Source organism: Oncorhynchus nerka, linkage group LG9b (genome assembly GCF_034236695.1).
Source record: "Oncorhynchus nerka isolate Pitt River linkage group LG9b, Oner_Uvic_2.0, whole genome shotgun sequence".
NCBI lineage: Eukaryota > Metazoa > Chordata > Actinopteri > Salmoniformes > Salmonidae > Oncorhynchus > Oncorhynchus nerka.
Window position 1 is genome coordinate 41,691,320 of NC_088424.1, and position 23,514 is coordinate 41,714,833.

A 23,514-nucleotide genomic window follows, 5' to 3' on the forward strand; every position below is an offset into this window, starting at 1 on the left:
ACATTGTGGCACTAAAGTGCTCAGGCCTGTTGCATGGCACAGTCATGGGTCCCCTCCCTCTGTCTCCTAGGTAACAGGGGTCTAATGCCGCATTCAATTGCAAGTCTGAATTAGGAAACTGGGGAATGTCCAACTTGGTTGAACGGCCTGGTCACGTAGGTACAAGGAGTTAACAGGTCTGAATTGTCCAATTTTACTAGTTCTGACTAATACATGAACGCGACAAAAAGCAGGGAGAGGGCAGGGACCCAGTAAGGAAAAAAGGTTCAATGAATGCTGAGGACCAGATAATCAAAGAGAGATGTGCTGAATTCCCCCAAACCCTTAGGCACTCCTGTAAATCTGAAAATAATGAATACGTTTAACCTCGCCTTCTGATTAGCTGGCTGGAGTTTTTTCCTATATTGTTTTTCAGATCGGAGTACACGAAGTGCCAGTCTGGAAAGTTATGTGGTTCTATTTAAACCTGTGTGGCTCTCGTCACTCCCACAAGATGACGTAGTCGCGGTTTCCATGGCATCGAAAAAAGCTAAGCGACCATCTCCCTGGAAACAGTTGCCGGACACATTCCCGCAGATAGGTTTAGTTATAAAACATATTTGACGTTCTCCTTGTGGGACATGAATATATATCCTATTGTTTTGATTTGATTTTGTTTAGATAATCTTAATTCGCCTATTTTATGTACACAGCGATTAGCCATTAGGTTTAACGCGATATTGACGTATCCAGCAAATATTGTTTGTTGTAACTTGCTAACGTTAGCTGACTTTGGGAAGGAAGCCTTTGCTCGAACAAGTGAATATTCTTTCACAGTGTCAATGGAGGGGTTGTCATCAGCCCAGAATCTACAAGCGCTCTCTGCCCTCTTAGCCACCCGGGACGAGGATGATGAATACAATTGTAGAGTAAGGCATTGCTAACGATTAATCATTGGATAAATTGCGTAAACAAACTAGCTAATAAATTGGTTTTGGCAAACAAAATGTAATAACTTGTCCAGTTAGCATGCTAGCAAAAACCCGATGATCATGCAGCTTGTTAACGTTAGATATGTGACAACAGTTACTTTGCACTTGCTTTCTATGTCAGTCTTTGAAAGTGATTTATTCGTTGAAATATTTTCTGAACAGAATATGACATCCTCAGCCGTAATGGGACCTGGAGATATTGGTTTTCCTTCACCTGCTGCCAACAAATCAGGTCTGTTTTTATCAGATGGCTTGTACCAAAAAAAGTAGTGGAATATGGAATAGGGTGCCATTTGGGATGTAAACAGTAACAAACTGTGTATGTTTGGGGCTCTCGAGTGGTGCAGTGGTCTAAGGCAATGCATCTCAATGCTAGAGACCCTGGAATGACCCTGGTACAGACCCGGGTTCGATTCCAGGCTGTATCACAACCGGCCGTGATTGGGAGTCCCATAAGGCTGCGCACAATTGGCCCAGCGTCATCCAGGTCGGGGTTTGGCCGGGATAGACCTTCATTGAAAATAAGAATTTGTTCTTTAAATGTTTAATTTTTTTTAACCTTTATTTAACTAGGCAAGTCAGTTAAGAACCAATTCTTATTTTCAATGACAGCCTAGGAAAAGTGGGTTAACTGCCTGTTCAGGGGCAGAACAACAGATTTGTACCTTGTCAGCTCGGGGGTTTGAACTTGCAACCTTCCGGTTGCTAGTCCACCGCTCTAACCACTAGGCTGACTTGCCTAGTTAAATAAAGGTTAAATATATATTTTGAAAATGTAGTTACAACCATAGAGATCCTATGAAATTACTAATTCTATGGTTACAACAGCCTACACCAAGAAGGACAGTAAAGCCATCTGGAGTGAGGAGGAGGTGACAGAGGGGTCGCAGTTTGATGACCTCACAGACACCCGGCCAAAGCCTGAGTAAGTCAAGTTTGCAGTCTAACCATGAAAAAGAAAACAACATTCCAGACAAGGCAATTGGTACTCCCATCCCTCACATCTGATTTTTTGTCATTGTTGTTGTCTGGGGAACGTGTGTGTGTTCAGGTATGACATATTGCTGAAGCAGAATGTTGGGACAGAGGACGTGTTTCTTGGGATGAGCCGAAAGGATCCCTCTTCCATGTGCTGTGACAGCATGCTGGTAACCATAGAGATTCTATAGGATTCTATAGGATCCTGTATGTAATTCTATGCTATTGGTAACCATGTAGCTACAGTGTTGTGCTCTGTAATGCAATGTTACATCTTCTTGCATCTATTACTTGGCTTGAATAGATGAATAGAATGTTCTCCATCTGGGTTGAGGGCAAGTTTTTTGGTGTCTATTACACCCATCTGAAATTTATAGTACAGAACAATAATATAAACTTTATCTTCTCAGGTGAAAATCAAACTGCCAGACGCCAAAGCAACAGATGTAGTCTTGGATGTGAAGGAGAAATTCCTTGATCTGCGAACGCCAAACTTGTAAGATTCTTTAGAAAATTCTTTAGAATGTTGCCTGCCTGTCATCCTTCTGTAAAGAGTTCCAGACTTTCTATACACAGCCAGAAAACTATTTGCTACTATTTATTGACCTCATATCTTTCTCCTTCTTTCTTCATAAAGAATGCTTTATCTCTATATTTATATCTATCTAAAGCACATGTTGTCATCTCTCTCTCTCTCACACACACACACACACACTCACAATGTATTTCTGTCTCTCGCTCTTTCTTTCTCTCATATCTATTTTACTCATTAAAGCTAGAATCCTTAATTGAAACCATAACAAAGCGGGAAAAAATGTAAGAACTCTCAAATTAATAAGACAGGGTTATGGATGCAAGGACTTATAGTTTTAACCATGTTTTGAGGCTATATAGTGTTTGTTTACATTGACATTGTTTACATATTAGGTTCTGATGGTGTATGACAGTTTAACTAAGATAAAAAATAAAAAAAAAATGTCACGTGCCGAATACAATAGGTGTAGTAGACCTTACAGTGAAATGCTTACTTACAAGCCCTTAACCAACAACGCCGTTTTAAGAAAAATAAGTGTTAAGTAAATAGATAAGTAAAAAATAACAAATAATCAGAATGCAGCAGTAAAAAAACAGTAAAATAAGGCATTTATAAGTTATATTCTTCAAGAATCAATGGGTTTATATAATTAATTCACAAGTCCAAAAATGGATGTAGCAATTAAGGATTCTAGCTTTAAATCCTTTCTTCTCTCTCCACACAGTAAACTGGGCCTACACCTTCCTCACCCAGTCCACAGTCAGGATGGAAAAGCCCAGTTCTACAGTGAAAGACAGGAGCTGGAGGTCACTCTACCAATGAACCGCCTCATGGACCAAATCAACCTGCAACGATGAGAGAAAGTTAGGAGAAAGGAAAAATAATTGAGGAACAAACTGAACTCGAGAGGAAATTAAGCAAATCTTCGAGGACACGTGCATGTGGTTATGGGTTCCTGAAGTCCCTATCTATCTAGGGGTTCCTTCAGTTCCTACTTACCTGACCCGTGCACAGGTGAGAGCAGAGCCTATGTCTTCTGTCATGAAGCAGAAGAGATGGGTATTGTCAATTTCTCGCAATATAGATGACTTGTTTGTTTGTAGAGTTCCATGGTTTTCATGATAAAGTCTGACCATTTAATCTGTTCATTGAATATTTGTTTTCTTCTGTTCCATGGAATATATTGGCAGCGTTTCAATAAATACATGTGTCTGGTTTATTTTCCTCTTTGTGCTATATTCACCAACACCCTCTGCTATATTTTAGCGTTACCATTCTTGTTTGTTACTATGCAATATGCTGTGTTATCATAGGCAGTTGTGGGCTGTGTTGACCAATTATGGGGAAGTGTGCATGGTCTGACAGTCACAGCAGCGAACGTGTGATCATGTGACGCATACGTTTCAGACAAAATCCTGGACACAACAATATAACGGCTCCATATCATTGCGCTGCACGGTTCTGCTCCTCCCACGCCTTTGCTCTCGGTATGGCGGACGGTGAGAGGTCCCCGTTACTAGCAGATCTTGGAGATGGTGCTCTTGTCGGCGGTAACGGCGGAGTGTCACCGGGCTCGGCTCCCTATGGTTTACCAAATAAACCACAAAGTGAGTATCCATGGATGTTCTCCTACCTAGCCAAAGCGTCGGTCCCTATGATTTGCAGATAGTCAAGAGCACGAAAGGTTGCTTTCCTGGTATCTACATGGACAGTATCTGGGGAGTGAATCGTGGTTGCTAGCCAGCTGTTGATGCAAGCATGCCTGTTAGCTAGCTATAACTAGCGGTTAGCTGGCTGCTACGCCCATCAAACTCAATAACTAGCTAGTCACCTGGCTAGCTAATTGGCTATATTTTTGTAACGTTTTGGCATTTTCTGCATTTTGTCGGCTAGTCCTCATAGTTGCAGGGATGTTGTACTAAACATAAACACCCATTATGTTTTGCGTTTTATGTATGGAACTAACTATAACTTTGTCTACCCAAAGATGGCTAGCTGGCTAACTAAGTAGCCCAACTAGCTAATTGCTCAGTATAGTATGCAAGATCCCAGGTGATCCACGTGTTATAATATTGTTGGTAATTCTGAGATATGTTGATGGCCTATTATAAAATTATAGCTAGTAGTGTAATATTTCTACAGTTATTTGAAGATATACTGCCAGTGATGTCTGGCTAGCTAGTTTGCAAATCTCTGTATGTAACCAAAACACCTGATTTGATTGACACCGCTCTGGGCCACTAGGGAAGCTCATAATTACTGCAATATAAGACGACGACCAACGGAGACAGTAATTGGGAGGGGCTACTGTACTGAACTACATATTAGAACAGTGGCATGAGTTGGGTGGGTAAAACAGGTGTTTGTTCACAATATGCCTTTTAATGTATTTATTTACACTTGTTTATTTGAAGTTATTTGTATAGTGGTAACTGCTGATTTCTGTCAATCGTACTACAGTTGTGTTAAGTTCCATACACATGGAGAGAGAGAGAGAAGTCCCTGCAGTCCTTTTATATAGCTCATTTTCAGTTGGAACTCCAGAGTCAAATTCTGTGTGTAACCCTTTCTTGTTTCAGCGGCAGTGCACTACTCTGCCACTATGTGTTCATTTTGTTAAGGCCTTAGTTATTTGAATGCACTGACTGTAAGTCGCTATGAATAAGAGTGTCAGCTAAAATGATCAACATTTTAAATGTGCCTCCCTCTCTCTGTATTTCAGGCTTCCCTCCCTTCCCCAGCCCCACCCAGCCCTCAGTGCTCCTGGGGGAGGACCCTCCTCCGTACTCCCCCCTCACCTCCCCAGAGAGTGGCAGCGCGCCAGTCATCAGCTGTAGGGTGTGTCAGAGCCTCATCAGCGTGGAGGGGAAGCTCCACCAGCATGTGGTCAAGTGTGGGGTCTGCAACGAAGCTACGGTGGCTAACCTGTTTAGTGTTTACTACCTGCATATTTATTTAGGTTTCGTCTCAAATGTTCAATGTGTAGTGCACTACTTCTGACCAGAGCCCTCTGCATACCTTACATCTACCTGTGTGTTCATTTAGGTTGTGTTGCAAAATGGTACTCTGATAATGACTTCTTCTTGTTCATCTTGTTTGGCTTGTTCCCCCTCTTCCTCTCGTCCTATTCCTCGTCCCATTCCTCCTCTTGTGTGTCTCTGTCTCCCTCTCGTCCTCGTCCCATTCCTCCTCTTGTGTGTCACTGTCTCCCTCTCGTCCTCCTCCTCGTCCCATTCCTCCTCTTGTGTGTCTCTGTCTCCCTCTCGTCCTCGTCCCATTCCTCCTCTTGTGTGTCTCTGTCTCCCTCTCGTCCTCCTCCTCGTCCCATTCCTCCTCTTGTGTGTCTCTGTCTCCCTCTGTAGCCCATCAAGAATGCACCAGCAGGGAAGAAGTATGTCCGCTGTCCCTGTAACTGTCTCCTCATCTGCAAAGTCACCTCTCAGAGGATCGCCTGTCCCCGCCCCTACTGGTAGGGGGGCACATTTTGACCTATTTAGAAAACAAAAAGGGGTGATCATATTAATGAACAATTTCGATCCGAATGTGTAAACCGTTCAAACAGATCCAGAAATAATGATATTGGACCTTAAACAGATTTGGCTCATTAATCTACTGTCCAAATAATGATGATCCACGCTGCTTTAAAAAAAAAATATATATATATATATATATATGCATACAGTTGAAGTCAGAAGTTTACATAGACCTTAGCCAAATACATTTAAACTCAGTTTTTCACAATTCCTGACATTTAATCCTAGTAAAAAAATAGCATGTTTTAGGTCAGTTCGGATCACCACTTTATTTTAAGAATGTGAAAGGTCAGAATAATAGAAGAGAGAATGATTTGTTTCAGCTTTTTATTTTTTTCATCACATTCCCAGTGGGTCAGAAGTTTACATACACTCAATTAGTATTTGGTAGCATTGCCTTTAAATTGTTTAACTTGGGTCAAACGTTTCAGGTAGCCTTCCACAAGCTTCCCACAATAAGTTGGGTGAATTTTGGCCCATTCCTCCTGACAGAGCTGGTGTCACTGAGTCAGGTTTGCAGGCCTACTTGCTCGCACATACTTTTTCAGTTCTGCCCACTAATGTTCTATAGGATTGAGGTGATGGCCACTCCAATACCTATACTTTGCTCTCCTTAAGCCATTTTGCCACAACTTTGGAGGTATGCTTGGGATCATTGTCCATTTGCGACCAAGCTTTAACTTCCTGACTGATGTCTTGATGTTGCTTCAATATATCTACATAATTTCCCTCCCTCATGATGCGATCTATTTTGTGAAGTGCACCAGTCCCTCCTGCAGCAAAGCACCCCCACAACATGATGCTGCCACCCGTGTGCTTCATGTTTGGGATGGTGTTCTTCGGCTTGCAAGCCTCCCTCTTTTCCCTCCAAACATAACGATGGTCATTATGGCCAAACAGTTGTATTTTGTTTCATCAGGCCAGAGGACATTTCTCCAAAAAGTACGGTCTTTGTTCCCATGTCCAGCTGCAACCAGTAGTCTGGCTTTTTAATGGCGGTTTTGGAGCAGTGGCTTCATCCTTGCTGAGCGGCCTTTCAGGTTATGTCTATATAGGACTTGTTTTTACTGTAGATATAGATACTTTTGTACCTGTTTCCTCCAGCATCTTCACAAGGTCCTTTGCTGTTCTGGTTATAGATTTGCACTTTTCGCACCAAAGTACGTTCATCTCTAGGAGACAGAGACATGCGTGGTCCCATGGTGTTTATACTTGCGTACTATTGTTTGTACAGATGAACACAGTACCTTCAGGGGTTTTTGAAATTGCTCCCATGGATGAACCAGACTTGTGGAGGTCTACAAGTCTTTTTTCCCCCTCCCCATAATGTCAAGCAAAGAGGCACTGAGTTTGAAGGTAGACCTTGAAATACATCCACAGGTACACCTCCAATTGACTCAAATGATGTCAATTAGCTTATCAGAAGCTTCTAAAGCCATGACATAATTTTCTGTACTTTTCCATGCAGTTTAAAGGCACGGTCGACCTTGTGTATGTAAACTTCTGACCCACTAGAATTGTGATACAGTGAAATAATCTGTCTGTAAACAATTGTTGTAAAAATTACTGGTCATGCACAAAGTAGATGTCCTAACCGAATTGCCAAAACTATAGTTTGTTAACAAGACATTTGTGGAGTGGTTGAAACACTTAGGTTGGAGTCATTAAAACTTGTTTATGTAAACTTCCGACTTCAACTATATATATATCTCTCTCTCGCTCTTACAAGCAATACATGACTCAATTATTATGGTGAGAGATTATAATACGGTTTTAAGTACCTCAATCGACCTTAAAGGAAATCACACCATAAATTATTACCCTCATGCACTTAAGGAAATTACAAATATTATGGACATTTTGGATATATGGAGGTTTAATATCCTGACCTAGTGAGATATATACATGGCGGAGGCTCAATCAAGTTAGTCGTCTTGACTACTTTCTTATTTCATTCGTATTCAGACCCCTTCCCTTTTCCCACATTTTATGTTACAGCCTTATTCTAAATGGATTCAATTAACCATTTCCTCATCAATCTACATACAATCTCCCATAATGACGACGTGAAAACGGGTTTTTAGACATTTTTGCAAATGTATTACAAATTTTTAAAAACGGAAACCTTGTTTACATAAGTATTCAGACCCTTTGCTATGAGACTTGAAATTGAGCTCAGGTGCATCCTGTTTTTATTGATCATCCTTGAGATATTTCTACAACTTGATTGGAGTCCACCTGTTGTAAATTCAATTGTTTGAACATAATTTGGAAAGGCACACACCTGTCTATATAAGGTCCCACAGTTGACAGTGCATATCAGAGCAAAAACCAAGCCATGATGTCGAAAGAATTGTCTGTAGAGCTCCGAGACAGGATTGGGTCATGGTACAGATCTGGGGAAGGTACCAAAAAGTGTCTGCAGCAATGAAGGTCCCCAAGAGCACAGTGGCCTCCATTCTTAAATGGAAGACGTTTGGAACCACCAAGACTCTTCCAAGAGCTGACCGCTCGGCAAAACAGAGCAATCAAGGGAGAAGGGCCTTGGTCAGGGAGGTGACCAAGAACCCGATGGTCACTCTGACAGAGCTCTAGAGTTCCTCATGGGAGAACCAGCTCTGTAGCATTCCATCAAGCCAGCTTTTATAGTAGATTGGCCCGACAGAAGCCACTCTTCAGTAAAAGGCACATGACAGGCCACTTGTTTGCCAAAAGGCACCTAAAGGAGACTCAGACCATGAGAAACAAGATTCTATGGTCAAATGAAACCAAGATCGATAACTTTGGCCAGAATGCCAAGCATCACGTCTGGAGGAAACCTGGCACCATCCCTATGGTGAAGCATGGTGATGGCAGCATCATGTTGTGGGGATGTTTTTCAGCGGCAGGGACTGGGAGACTAGTCAGGATCGAGGGAAAGATGAATGGAACGAAGTACCGAGATCCTTGATGAAAACCTGCTCCAGAGCACTCAGGACCTCCGATTGGGGAGAAGGTTCACCTTCCAACAGGACAAGGACTCTAAGAACAAAGCCAAGACAACGCAGAAGTGGCTTCGGGACTCGTCTCTGAATGTCTTTGAGTGGATGACGGCAAAATAACACGTTTACATTAGTGTAGTTTACCAATAAAATGGTCTGACGGTAAAGCAGACACACACTCTGTATTCATATCCCCAAATGTCTTATTTATCTCAATACATTTTAATATAAAGTTAGCAAAAGTAGATAAGATCTTGCTGACACTTGTCTATTTATGGAAAATTCACCCTGATTTTAATTATTTAGGTATATCCCAGTTTTCCAAATTTACTGATGTTCCTGCCTACACCGGCAAGCCAGACAAAATCAAATGGGCCTGTTTAGGGTAGCCTAGTGGTTAGAACGTTGGACTAGTAACCGGAAGGTTGCAAGTTCAAACCCCCGAGCTGACAAGGTACAAATGTGTCCTTCTGCCCCTGAACAGGCAGCAATATTCAGACTCCTTGCCTTTTTCCACATTTTGTTATGGTACAGCCTTACTCTAAAATCAATTACATAGTCTCCCCTCCCCCCATCAATCTATACACAATACCCCATAACGACAAAGCAAAAGCCAAATTTGTATTATAAGAAAATAAGTAAAACATAAGTATTCAGACCCTTTACTCTGTACTTTGTTGAAACCTCTTTGGCAGCGATTACAGCATCGAGTCTTGGGTATGACGCTACAAGCTTGGCACACCTTTATGAGGAGTTTCTCTCATTCTTCTCTGCAGATCCTCTCGAGCTCTGTCAGGTTGGATGGGGAGCGTCACTGCACAGCTATTTTCAGGTCTCTCCAGAGATGTTCGATCAGGTTTAAGTCTGGGCTCTGTCTGGGCCACTCGAGGACATTTAGGCTTGACCCGAAGCCACTCCTGTGTTGTTTTGTCTGTGTGCTTAGGGTCGTCGTTGTCCTGTTTGAAGGTGAACCTTTGCCCCAGTTTGAGGTCCCGAGTGCTCTGGAGAAGGTTTTCATCAAGGATCTCTGTACTTTGCTCCATTCATCTTTGCCTCGATCCAGACTAGTCTCCCAGTCCCTGCCGCTGAAAAACTTCCCCACAGCATGATGCTGCCACCACCATGCTTCATTGTCTAGATGGTGCCAGGTTTCCACCAGATGTGACACTTGGCATTCAGGCTAAAAGAGTTCAATCTTGGTTTCATCAAACTAGTGTCCTTTAAGTGGTTTGTCATGTGCCTTTTTACTGAGGAGTGGCTTCAGTCTGGCCACTCTACCATAAAGGCCTGGTTTGATGGAGTGCTGCAGAGATTGGAGAACCTTCCAGAAGGACAATCATCTCCACAGAGGAACTCTGGAGCTCTGTCAGAGTGACCATCGGGTTCTTGGTCACCTCCCTGACCAAAGCCCTTCTCCCTCGATTGCTCAGTTTTGCTGGGTGGCCAGCTCTTGGAAGAGTCTTGGTGGTTCCTAACTTCTTTGATTTAAGAATGATGGAGTCCACTGGGTTCTTGGTGACCTTCAATCTGCAGATGTTTTTTTGGTATCCTTCCCCAGATCTGTAGCTTGACACAATCCTGTCTCGGAGCTCTACAGACAATTCCTATGACCTCGTGGCTTGGTTTTTGCTCTGACGTGCACTGTCAACTGTGGGACTTTATATAGACAGGTGTGTGCCTTTCCAAATCATGTCCAATCAATTGAATTTACCACAGGTGGACTCCAACTGTGGTAGAAACATCTCAAGGATGATCAATGGACACTTATGTAAATGAATTTCAGTTTTTATTAGATACATTTGTAAGAAATTACAACCTTTTTCTGCTTTGTTTATTATGGGGTATTGTGTGTAGATTGAGAGGGGGGGGGGGCAATTTTAATACATTTTAGATTAAGACTAATGTAACGATGTGGAAAAACTAAAGGGGTCTGAATTCTTTCCGAATGCACTTGTTTTTGGTCGCAGGTTCAAGAAAGGCAACATTTACCTGGTGTTAACTCTGCAAATTGCCCTGCTGAGTGATTTGGAAATTCCATTGATCAATAATATAATCCTTTTATCAAAAATGTTTCTTTAATTTACTATCAGTAGAAACTGTTAGAATAGAAAGGTTCAGAACCTTTTGAAACGTCACAGCACAGTTGAAAAATGTATGGCAAATGGTATTCCTTTGACCTCATGGCTTGGATTTTGCTCCGATATGCATTGTCAACTCTGGGACCTTTTGTTATATAGACAGGTTTGTGCCTTAACAAATTATGTCCAATCAATAAAATTTACCACAGATGCACCTGAGCGTCGAGTCTCAGAGCAAAGGGTCTGAATACTTACGTTAATAAGGTATTTTAGTTTCTTATTTGCAAAAATTCTAAAAACCTGTTTTCTCTTTGTCATTATGGGGTATTGTGTGTAGATTGCAGGGGAAAAAGTTATTTAAATAAATCTTAGAATAAGGCTGTAACGTAACAAAAAGGGGAAGGGGTCTGAAATACTTTCCGAATGCACCATATGACTGAAATGGCTCCCAATTCCCTATAATAATGCACTACTTTTAACCAGAGCCATATGGGCCCTGGTCAAAAGTAGTGCACTATATAGGGAATAGGGTGCCATTTCGAATGCACCCACTTCCTGGGTATGGAGATAGTTTGTCCAGGTGGCTTGGTGAATACAATTGATATAGCATTTGACACCCCTTAATTCACACGGATACTAGTACGTCAAGGGCTGCGTTAGGCTAACCCAGGCCCCTAGATAAGTTTGTTGACCGGTATGGAACTTGCGCTCAGTAATAGCTAGTTAGTAATACTGACTTGGACTGAACAGCAAGGTAAGTGGTTGCTGATTTTTCTCTTCTTCCTGGCACTGACTATGCTGATAACGGCTAATAAAGGGTCTACTGGCAATGACTGTTTGGTTGTTTTTCCCTACTATAATCAGTGGAACGCACTGACTGTTTGGTTGTTTTTCCCTACTATAATCAGTGGAACGCACTGACTGTTTGGTTGTTTTTCCCTACTATAATCAGTGGAACGCACTGACTGTTTGGTTGTTTTTCCCTACTATAATCAGTGGAACGCACTGACTGTTTGGTTGTTTTTCCCTACTATAATCAGTGGAACGCACTGACTGTTTGGTTGTTTTTCCCTACTATAATCAGTGGAACGCACTGACTGTTTGGTTGTTTTTCCCTACTATAATCAGTGGAACGCACTGACTGTTTGGTTGTTTTTCCCTACTATAATCAGTGGAACGCACTGACTGTTTGGTTGTTTTTCCCTACTATAATCAGTGGAACGCACTGACTGTTTGGTTGTTTTTCCCTACTATAATCAGTGGAACGCACTGACTGTTTGGTTGTTTTTCCCTACTATAATCAGTGGAACGCACTGACTGTTTGGTTGTTTTTCCCTACTATAATCAGTGGAACGCACTGACTGTTTGGTTGTTTTTCCCTACTATAATCAGTGGAACGCACTGACTGTTTGGTTGTTTTTCCCTACTATAATCAGTGGAACGCACTGACTGTTTGGTTGTTTTTCCCTACTATAATCAGTGGAACGCACTGACTGTTTGGTTGTTTTTCCCTACTATAATCAGTGGAACGCACTGACTGTTTGGTTGTTTTTCCCTACTATAATCAGTGGAACGCACTGACTGTTTGGTTGTTTTTCCCTACTATAATCAGTGGAACGCACTGACTGACTGGTTGTTTTTCCCTACTATAATCAGTGGAACGCACTGACTGACTGGTTGTTTTTCCCTACTATAATCAGTGGAACGCACTGACTGTTTGGTTGTTTTTCCCTACTATAATCAGTGGAACGCACTGACTGTTTGGTTGTTTTTCCCTACTATAATCAGTGGAACGCACTGACTGTTTGGTTGTTTTTCCCTACTATAATCAGTGGAACGCACTGACTGTTTGGTTGTTTTTCCCTACTATAATCAGTGGAACGCACTGACTGACTGGTTGTTTTTCCCTACTATAATCAGTGGAACGCACTGACTGACTGGTTGTTTTTCCCTACTATAATCAGTGGAACGCACTGACTGTTTGGTTGTTTTTCCCTACTATAATCAGTGGAACGCACTGACTGACTGGTTGTTTTTCCCTACTATAATCAGTGGAACGCACTGACTGGAAGTCACTCTGGATAAGATCATCTGCTAAAATTTGATGTTTGTTTTCCTGTGTAGTAACGCTGTTGTATTTGAACCTAGCTAGTAATACTGACTTAGACTGAACAGTGAGTTATATGATTGTGCTCCCCAGTAAGAGGATAATTAACCTGGGTCCAGTCCACCCTGGTCCAGCCAGCCCTGAACCCCAGCCGGCCGGAGCTCGCGTCTCCTGTGGACACTGCAACAACACTTTCCTGGTACGACCCTTCACCTCTCTCAAAGCCAGTGTGTGTATATAGGCTCTATCTCAATGAGTCATTCCATGATTCCTCACATCCTCTCTCAACTGTTAAGGAGGAGAAGGTTCCTCCCCCTTAGACCTTCTTGTCCAATGCGTTTTCAGAAGGATGCGAGGAAAAGGAATCTAGGAAAGATGATTTTGAGAAAGAGCCACATTGTACACCAAAACACTTATGAAGGCAAGGAATTCTTGAATGTTGCTAACAGGGATAATACTCTACTGGACAATTGAATTGACGTAAATATAAAATATTATACAGTACATGAGTTTCTTGCAATGTGTTTCAGTGGACAGAGTTTACTGACAGGACACTCGCCAGGTGCCCACACTGCAGGAAAGTGTGAGTAGCGATTGGTTTCTCTGTCCATAGGCTGCTTGGTCAATACAGCTGTGGTTATACCACAATTATGCTCAAGATGCAGTCCTTCAGTGGTGGCTGGTGGCACTTAAAATCGGAGGACAGACTCCTAGTAAAGATTAGAACGGAATCAATGGAACTTTTCAAACGTATGTTTTCCATGTGTCTGATTCCATTCCAGCTATTATTATGAGTTGTCCTTTCCACACCAGCCTCCACTGATGTCCTTCATAGTATATGTTAAATATGTATGTGTCCACTTGTGGGCTGTAGGCAGTTGTCAGCAGTCGGTCAGATTCCCATAGCATTAGTCTTCAGCATAAGCTCCTTACGGTCTTGTGTGCAACATCTCAAGTCTGAGCTCAGTGACTCTTACGTAACCTTTTGTTAGTGTGACTTGCTTCATCAACTAATAATTTAAACCTATGAAGTTCTTCTATTACCATAAAAATGTTTTGGACAGCCGAAGCAAGTCACAACAATTTCTGGTTATATTTTATGTAATAAAATAAAAATCTTTTTTTTACCATTTCCCCTTCTCTTTTATCATGCCCTTCGACATGCAGCTCGTCTATTGGTCAGAGGTACCCTCGAAGGCGGAGCTTGTGGTGTATTCTGCTATGCTTGCTTTTCAGCATCTCCACTGCTGGGCTGGTGGTGAGTACACACTTCCACACTGTCCACTCTACATGACACGCCAGGCGATGACATCACAATAAAAACAAACCCCCAAGAACACAATGTTATCCGTCCTCTTTCACAACCACGGCCTCTGCCACGCCAATTCACCTAAGAACTTTTTTAGCTAAGGAAAAACCTGGCATGTGTCTTGCATCTACGTCTCTCTGTGTTCTCTCTCCTTTTGTCTCTGTCTCTGTGTGTTCTGTGCTGCAGGTGGCTACTTTACGTGACACATTGTCAGAGTCCTATCAGAAACACACCGCCCTTAGCCTTGTAACATGCTGCGTCTCTAAGTCTTCTTCCTCTCTGTGTTTTGCAGGCAGGTACGTGGGTGAAGGCCCAGGCCTACGGGGGTATCTATGCCTCCTGGGCCATGCTGATCCTGCTGGTACTCCTGACCCTGGGTCGGGCTCTATACTGGGCCTGCATGCCTGTTAGTGAGCCCCTACAGAACTTCACATAGACACACACGCAGGCGAAGGTTGACGTTGCCCCTAGGTGCTGATCTTGGGTCAGTTTTGCAATTTCCCCACTAATGGTTAAGGTCAGGATTGTGGGAAGGGATGCTGATCCTAGATCTGTACCTAGGGTGAACTTCACCCTTGAGTAGGGCTGGGCGATATATCGAATTAATTTGATGTTTTTGCGCGTTATTCCAAATGCCCGTATCGGAAGAAGCTAGTTAGTTTATTTATCGTTTTTCTGAGCGTTTATGTCCGCTTGTTCTCATGTTGTCTTGTCTCCTTCGCTCCGTCTGTGCTGTGCACCTTCCCATTTATACCAGAGATCTGTATATAATGACGAGCTGCGTATGTCTCCGCTATAACAATGGGAGTCGTTGTCCCAAAGGCGGGAAAGCAGCCGATAAGCTTAGGTAAAAAAAACATAGAAACGCATTGGGCTTATTTTGGTGAGTAAAACCTCTCGCTTCGCCTCTTCCTCTCTGTTTACACACACACACACACACCAAGCCCCTCCCCCTGTCACACAACAACCTCTCTGACAAGCGGTTTCAACCTGATATTTGTGTTTAAGGTCCAACAGAATCGGTCATATGGACACCAAGAAACATTGCAACATTATTTTACTGTAAGAGGAGAAGTTATCCTTTTCAACCATACCCTTTTCATGTCAACTCCTCAAATTACGCGCCGAGCAGACGCTACTAAAACAGGAGTACCAATGGACATCTATTCTAGAAAATACATGTTGCATGCGGCATTACTGTTATACTAGCTGTCTAGCTTTTATACATGTGCAATAAGCAAAAAAACACAATTTATATGAACTAGTTCTCTTTATGAGACATGGTTGGCCACTTGATTTCCACATCTGAACAAAGTGAACAGACTAGCGTTCTGTTCCAACAATTGGAGACAGACAGAAGGGTGTGTTCATAACAATTCAATTGTTTTGCTTTGTTAGATAGCTAATCCAAGTTGGCTAAACTTGAAATCATAAAGATTAGTTGGCTACTCAGTAGCACGTGGGCTTGTGCTTGAGAGATTGTTTGTGAGATGTGTTTTAATTTTCGATAATGCCTGCTACAAGAAGTTGGTCATTATTAGGGAATGTGTATTATACTTGGTTCTGGTTACATTTGTAAACAAAAAGGGCATTTTCATAGATCGACTTGGATGTCAGATCAGTGATTTATTTCAAAAAAGCAGGTTAAACTGTTTTGATAAAATAATGAAGTTGTTGGTGGGTCTGACACTTGTTGTAGGCTCATATTTAGCCTAGATTTAATTTTACGAGCCCTGAATTAATTACATTATATCTGACTGTTTGAAATGTAGAGTATTTGACCTTTTTAATTGTACAACAAAGCTTATTTAGAGAACATAAACAATGTAGGTGTGTGTGTATATATACATATATAGGTATGGTATATCGTCCATAAGATATGATTTCTGAGCCTTTATCGCCCAGCCCTCCCCTGGAGCCTTTTATTCATTTAACTAAGAACAAAACAAGAAGTTCCCCTCCTTCCCTTGAATCTTTTGTCATTGTGTTTCCAAACTGGATGATGAATAATATCCTAAAAGAGCTTGACTTCTACATTTACTTCTGAATTGATGAGTAGTTCACTTTAACATGTTCAACTACTTTCCTTTCCCTGTTTGAATCGTTGCTTAGGCCAGTCTCTCTATGAGCCTCATATCATGGCATGGCTGAGTGGAACCAAGTCTTAAATGATGACATAGCCCTCGGATAAGACTGCTCCTCCGCAACCCTGAATATATGTTCTTTTTTTGGGGCATTTTACATGAGATTCATTCATTTGTTTTGGAAAACCCTTGAAGCACTGTTGAAAGGCAAATGAAGTGTAAGATGAACACCACCTAAATTACCCTCCTTCCCCCAGACATGGCGCTGGGTTTGAAGGGAGGTTAGGATTGTGTCCCAAAGGGCACCCTATTCCCTAAATAGTGCACTACTTGTGACCAGGGCTCAGTCTGGTCGAAGGTCAGAAGTAGTGTACTATATTGGGAATAGGGTGCTTATTGGGTTGCTTGCTAGGGCATCGTCAGAGTGAGGTCTGTATATGTTGGAGTCTATTTATGCTGCATAGTCTGTCTGTGGGAGTGTTCGTCTTTGATCCAAAGCAGCTTAGAAGCCTTAAAGAAGTTGGAGGAAAAGATGAAACCATTTGACTGGACACACACACACACACACACACACGTATGTATGTACGTACACACTCCCATTCCCCACACACAGAAACATTTGGAGAGTCCCTGTAGTGGTATGCAGCCAGCGTGAAAAAGCATCTCTCCTCAAGGACTTCAGTTTATACACAAGTTTGTTGCAAGTGATCTGATCATCTCTTTATTGTGCTCTTGGTTAATATTGTTTTCTTATCCATCTAAGAGCTAACAAGTGAGGTCAACATGAGCTCTCAGTGGATCTCATAGAGATGTACTAGAGTGCTTCAAGGTGGTGAAAGCCCACCATGGCTCTGCCCATGTTAGAGAAAGAACTGGCTTTTGGCCAAGTGTGCTCTCTTTCCAACTCTATGGTCTTACTACACTAAATGTACTATGATGAGGCCCTGGTGACAGCCAGGCTGTGGTTGTTGTAGACCCCTTACTCTTCTAGTGGTGCACTAAATAGGGAGTAGGGTGCTGTTGGGGATTCAGTCAGGGTAAGAGAAAACGGTTGCTGAAGATAATCTAGACACACTACCTGCATGTTGAAACACACTTCATCTAACCATATATCCTGTCTGTGGTTCAGATGTGGTCATAGTTATTTATTTTACAGCAATGTTCATTTTTTTTGTTTTAATTGTACATATATTTCTTGTTGTTCATGTCAGAGTAATTATTGCTAAGCCGATATTGCACTTGTGTGCATAACACTACATGATTTGATTCTTGGATGACTTTTTAAATAATTGTTTTGTTAATCAATAGGGTTATTTTTGCAACCCTTGTTACTTATTTTAACGGGAATCTGCAAAGTTGTTAGATATTTGACTTACTAACACTAAGTCTCTGGACACGGGAACGTGTCCAGACCTTAACCACACACATTCCTCATTTACATACGGACAATCAATCATTTAAACCACAAATGGCATCATTTTAAACACACACGCAGAGTGACAAACGGATGGACACACGTACAGCTCTTTGAGATGGTTACCCTACTTGACAGAACTGTGATGGTAGCAGTAATAGATATTTTAAAATATCTTGTTATTTATTATAATGATCATGTTTTAGTCATGATATTATGTACAATATTGATCATGTTAATGATGCCAATAATCAACAACCTGGCTGATGCTCATATCAGAGTTTGTTTACACACAATAAAGACATGATGTATGAAAATATCAGAATGTGTTTTAGGTTTTATTTTATTTTTTTAGATATTTCTTTTGTGTTTTCCTTTTTAAAACAGTTTACTACAACAAAATCAATCACAATAATGAAAACCCAACAGTGGCATTACAGATACTCAGACACATTCACAGGCTTTTTATAATGGAATTACAGTGTCAATTACATTCTATTCAAATGAAAAGTTGAGGTTCCATGATGCTTTGTGTTGTGCACCAGTGATCAAAGTGTCAAAACATTTTATGACCACACATGCACACCTAACCTGGCTTCTTTTGGCCTCTTGAGTTTCATTATTTCGTCGACACGAGATGGAAGGATTAGTAACATTGAAAAACTTTAAATAATTATAATTAAAAAAGAGCTCCCTGGAGAGAGAGAACGTCGAAGGGGTTAGAGAAGTCCAGCAGGAAAAAAAGAAGTGCCCACGTTCCAAATGGCACCCTATTCCCAATGTAGTGCACTACTCTTGACTAAGGCCCTATTGGGCCTGCACTATACAGGGAATATGGTGCCATTTGGGACGTGACCGAGGGAGGAGAAGACAACTGTTTCTCAAGCCTTCTGGCTGAAGTGGCTTTAGCTTAGAGGGCACCATCGAGAGCATCCTGACCAGTTGCATCACCGCCTGATATGGCAACTGCTCGGCATAGGCGCTACAACGGGTAGTGCGTATGGCCCAGTACATCACTGGGGCCAAGCTTCCTGCCATCCAGGACCTATATTATAGGCTGTGTCAGAGGAAAGCCCATAAAATTGTCACGAGACTCCAGTCACCCAAGTCATACTGTTTTCTCAGCTACCGCACGGCAAGCGATACCGGAGCGCCAAGTCTAGGACCAAAAGGCTCCTTAACAGCTTCTACCCCCAAGCCATAAGACTGCTGAACAATTAATCAAATGGTCACCAGACTATTTACATTGACCCACCCCCCAATTAGTTTTGTACACTGCTGCTACTCGCTGCTTATCTATGCATAGTCACTTTACCCCTACCTACATGTACAAATTGCCTCTACTAACCTGTCCCCCTGCACACTGACTCGGTACTGGTACCCCCCTGTATATAGCCTCATTGTTATTTTATTGTTTATTAGGTGAATATTTTCATAACTCTTCTTGAACTGCACTGTTGATTAAGGGCCTGTAAGTAAACATTTCATGGTAAAGTCCACTTTTATTTGATTATCATTAATTCGGGGGGCATTGTCTTGGGGTGGCAGGTAGCCCAGTGGTTAGAGTGTTGGACTAGTAACCGAAAGGTTGCAAGATCAAATCCCCGAGCTGACGAGGTAAAAATCTGTCGTTCTGCCCCTGAACAAGTTAACCCACTGTTCCTAGGCCATCCTTGAAAATAAGAATTTTAACTGACTTGCCTAGTTACATAAATAAATAAATAGTCTTTAGCTCGGAGGGCATTGTCTTTAGCTCGCTAGCCCTTCTGCTAGGTCCTGTTAAACACACAGATTCTCACTCACACTTTGCCTCCCATACACACATGATGAGAATGGACAGTCCCACTAAACTCATTGTCTGTATATGACCCCCCCATCCTGTCCCCATCCTGTACATCATACATTCCCTCATCCATTATGTTAAGCAAAGCAGGCTGCACCCTTTTCTTGTTTTTAAAATGTATGGATAGCCAGGGGCACACTCCAACACTCAGACATCATTTAAAGAAGATGCATTTGTGTTTAGTGAGTCTGCCAGATCAGAGGCAGAAGGGATGGCCATGTGTTGTTTTGATAATTGTGTGAATTGGACCATTTTCCTGTCTTGCAAAACATTCAAATACATAATGGAATCATTACCCTGAATCATATACACCATAGATAGAATCATTACTCTGAATTGGATATTTTATTTCACCCTTAATTATCCAGGTAAGTTGACTGAGAACCCATTCACAAATACAGCAACAACCTGGGGTATAAATACTGGGGATGAATGAGCCAATTGGAAGCTGGGGAGGATTAGATTGGGAATTTAGCCAGGACGCTGGAGTTAACACACCTGCTCTTATTTTACCTTTATTTAACTAGGCAAGTCACTTAGAAAAAGTCTTATTTACAATGACAGCCTACAGGGGAACAGTGGGTTAACTGCCTTGTTCAGGGGCAGAACGACAGATTTGTACCTTGTCAGCTCAGGGATTCAATGCAGCAACCTTTCAGTTACTGACCCAATGCTCTAACCACCCCACTTACAATAAGTGCCATGGAATCTTTAGTGACCACAGAGAGTCAGCACACCTGTTCAATGTCCTATCTGAAAGACAACACCTTACACAGGGCAATGTCCCCAATCATTTCCCTGGGGCATATATACACACTGTATATCTTATTGTTTTTGGACTGGAGGAAAGAGTGCCTTCTACTGGCCCTCCAACACCATCTAATCTCCTATTCAGGGACCGACCAGGACCAATCCTGCTTAGCTTCAGAGGCAAGCCAGCAGTGGGATGCAGGGTGGTAGGCTGCACTATGGAATCATTACCCTGAATCATACACACTATGCAATCATTACCCTGAATCATACACACTATGGAATCATTACCGTGAATCATACACACTGGAATCATTACCCTGAATCATATACACTATGGAATCATCACCCTGAATCATATATACCATGGAATCATTACCCTGAATCATATACACTATGGAATCATTACCCTGAATCATACACACAGTTCTCTCATCATATTCCTTCACTCTTACTCACTTTGAGCTATCTCTGTTAATGTACAAGGATGAGAAATTAGGTGTAGGAGGGAAATGAGGGATGATGGTAGATAGAAGGAGAGCAGGAGTGGCTTGGATGGAGAGTCGGGGAAAGAGGTTGATTTATTCATCATACACTCGTCCTTTAACCAGGAACGACGCCATACCCTGTTTTAACAACACACAATAACTTTTGTGTGTTTTGCCGTGCTACATTTGGACATCGTTAAATGCACATTTAACTACTAATACCACGTGATGGTTCAGCGGCATTATCGGAGGCCATTCAACAAGGAACGACTCAATCCCATTGCTTCGCCGTGAAGATTATGAACTGAATAGGAGGGTTTGGCATTTGTAAAAAGGATTATAACTGTGTTACATTATAACAGAGGAGGTCAAATGGATTATTAAACAACTTTACAGGTATTTTTGAATACGTGATATGTGATGATGATGATGATGATGAAGATACTTTACAGATGCAGTGTAACTGCACCTTCTCCATAGGATCTCTCTCATTGCCATATTGGAGCAAAAATAAGGGTCCCACTTTAGATTGGAAATGAGGCAGTCAATTACATTGATGGAAGCTACAATCTAGCCGCAATATTAAATCTGATCTACCACCTAAAATAATTCAATACAAATAAATTAAAATAAGGGTCCCACTTTAGATTGTCAATAAAATATGCTTTTATTACATAGAAATGACATACTGTCAGCACCACAGGAGGTTGGTGGCACCTTAATTGGGGAGGACGGGCTCGTGGTAATGACTGGAGCGGAGATTCACCCTGTGTCTGTACGTTTACTTTGACTGATCCTCCTGACCTTTTGTCCCGGCTGGCGAGGCAGTGGGAAGAGAGAAACCCCACATGAACTATGACAAGCTGAGAGGCTGGCGAGGCAGTGGGACGAGAGAAACCCCACATGAACTATGACAAGCTGAGAGGCTGGCGAGGCAGTGGGAAGAGAGAAACCCCACATGAACTATGACAAGCTGAGAGGCTGGCGAGGCAGTGGGACGAGAGAAACCCCACATGAACTATGACAAGCTGAGAGGCTGGCGAGGCAGTGGGACGAGAGAAACCCCACATGAACTATGACAAGCTGAGAGGCTGGCGAGGCAGTGGGAAGAGAGAAACCCCACATGAACTATGACAAGCTGAGAGGCTGGCGAGGCAGTGGGAAGAGAAAACCCCACATGAACTATGACAAGCTGAGAGGCTGGCGAGGCAGTGGGAAGAGAGAAACCCCACATGAACTATGACAAGCTGAGAGGCTGGCGAGGCAGTGGGAAGAGAAAACCCCACATGAACTATGACAAGCTGAGAGGCTGGCGAGGCAGTGGGAAGAGAGAAACCCCACATGAACTATGACAAGCTGAGAGGCTGGCGAGGCAGTGGGAAGAGAGAAACCCCACATGAACTATGACAAGCTGAGAGGCTGGCGAGGCAGTGGGACGAGAGAAACCCACATGAACTATGACAAGCTGAGAGGCTGGCGAGGCAGTGGGACGAGAGAAACCCCACATGAACTATGACAAGCTGAGAGGCTGGCGAGGCAGTGGGAAGAGAGAAACCCCACATGAACTATGACAAGCTGAGAGGCTGGCGAGGCAGTGGGAAGAGAGAAACCCCACATGAACTATGACAAGCTGAGAGGCTGGCGAGGCAGTGGGAAGAGAGAAACCCCACATGAACTATGACAAGCTGAGAGGCTGGCGAGGCAGTGGGACGAGAGAAACCCCACATGAACTATGACAAGCTGAGAGGCTGGCGAGGCAGTGGGACGAGAGAAACCCCACATGAACTATGACAAGCTGAGAGGCTGGCGAGGCAGTGGGAAGAGAGAAACCCCACATGAACTATGACAAGCTGAGAGGCTGGCGAGGCAGTGGGAAGAGAGAAACCCCACATGAACTATGACAAGCTGAGAGGCTGGCGAGGCAGTGGGAAGAGAGAAACCCCACATGAACTATGACAAGCTGAGCAGAGCACAATGAGGTGAGGTGACACACTCACTATACCTACATGGAGAAACGCTCAATACTACTGTTGTTCCCATAGATACACATACTCAGGTACAGTCTCAATACTACTGTTGTTCCCATAGATACACATACTCAGATACAGTCTCAATAGTACTGTTGTTTCCATAGATACACTCACTCAGATACAGTCTCAATACTACTGTTGTTCTGTTCCCATAGATACACATACTCAGATATAGTCTCAATACTACTGTTGTTCCCATAGATACACTCACTCAGATACAGTCTCAATACTACTGTTGTTCCCATAGATACACATACTCAGGTACAGTCTCAATACTACTGTTGTTGATGACCAGGTGGCGAATCGCATCTCTGCATGTCTGGCAGACATATCAGTGTGGATGACGGATCACCACCTCAAGCTGAACCTCGTCAAGACGGAGCTGCTCTTCCTCCCGGGGAAGGACTGCCCGT

General features: G+C 42.5%; 2 protein-coding genes across 3 annotated transcripts; both read left to right on the forward strand.

The window, feature by feature from the left end:
- The first annotated feature begins 527 nt into the window (after positions 1 to 527).
- dnaaf6 (dynein axonemal assembly factor 6) lies at positions 528 to 3,703 on the forward strand. 2 transcript variants are annotated; one of them, XM_029643826.2, is made up of 6 exons: positions 528 to 908; positions 1,134 to 1,203; positions 1,800 to 1,896; positions 2,023 to 2,119; positions 2,360 to 2,445; positions 3,209 to 3,703. In XM_029643826.2, exons 1-6 carry the CDS (start codon positions 822 to 824, stop codon positions 3,339 to 3,341), a joined length of 570 nt encoding a protein of 189 aa, XP_029499686.1. In that variant the 5' UTR covers positions 528 to 821; the 3' UTR covers positions 3,342 to 3,703. The 2 variants fall into 2 exon arrangements, with proteins under 2 accessions (XP_029499686.1, XP_064869803.1); XM_065013731.1 differs by lacking the exon at positions 528 to 908 and having other exon boundaries at positions 938 to 1,203.
- A 167-nt stretch (positions 3,704 to 3,870) lies between these two features.
- Positions 3,871 to 18,309, forward strand: pip4p1a (phosphatidylinositol-4,5-bisphosphate 4-phosphatase 1a). Its single transcript, XM_029643825.2, has 7 exons — positions 3,871 to 4,091; positions 5,207 to 5,400; positions 5,847 to 5,953; positions 13,277 to 13,382; positions 13,714 to 13,766; positions 14,351 to 14,441; positions 14,785 to 18,309. Exons 1-7 carry the CDS (start codon positions 3,974 to 3,976, stop codon positions 14,926 to 14,928), a joined length of 813 nt encoding a protein of 270 aa, XP_029499685.1. The 5' UTR covers positions 3,871 to 3,973; the 3' UTR covers positions 14,929 to 18,309.
- The last annotated feature ends 5,205 nt before the right edge of the window (positions 18,310 to 23,514 follow it).

What these genes read in the sequence shown, in the direction of transcription:
- dnaaf6 (XM_065013731.1), top strand. Translation starts at nt 1,026, where the DNA reads ATGATCATGCAGCTTGTTAACGTTAGATATGTGACAACAGTTACTTTG. An exon ending in ACCTGCTGCCAACAAATCAG is followed by an intron (nt 1,204 to 1,799) that starts GTCTGTTTTTAT and finishes TGGTTACAACAG; the next exon opens with CCTACACCAAGAAGGACAGT. An exon ending in GACACCCGGCCAAAGCCTGA is followed by an intron (nt 1,897 to 2,022) that starts GTAAGTCAAGTT and finishes GTGTGTGTTCAG; the next exon opens with GTATGACATATTGCTGAAGC.
- pip4p1a (XM_029643825.2), top strand. Translation starts at nt 3,974, where the DNA reads ATGGCGGACGGTGAGAGGTCCCCGTTACTAGCAGATCTTGGAGATGGT. An exon ending in ACTGCAACAACACTTTCCTG is followed by an intron (nt 13,383 to 13,713) that starts GTACGACCCTTC and finishes AATGTGTTTCAG; the next exon opens with TGGACAGAGTTTACTGACAG. An exon ending in TCTCCACTGCTGGGCTGGTG is followed by an intron (nt 14,442 to 14,784) that starts GTGAGTACACAC and finishes TGTGTTTTGCAG; the next exon opens with GCAGGTACGTGGGTGAAGGC.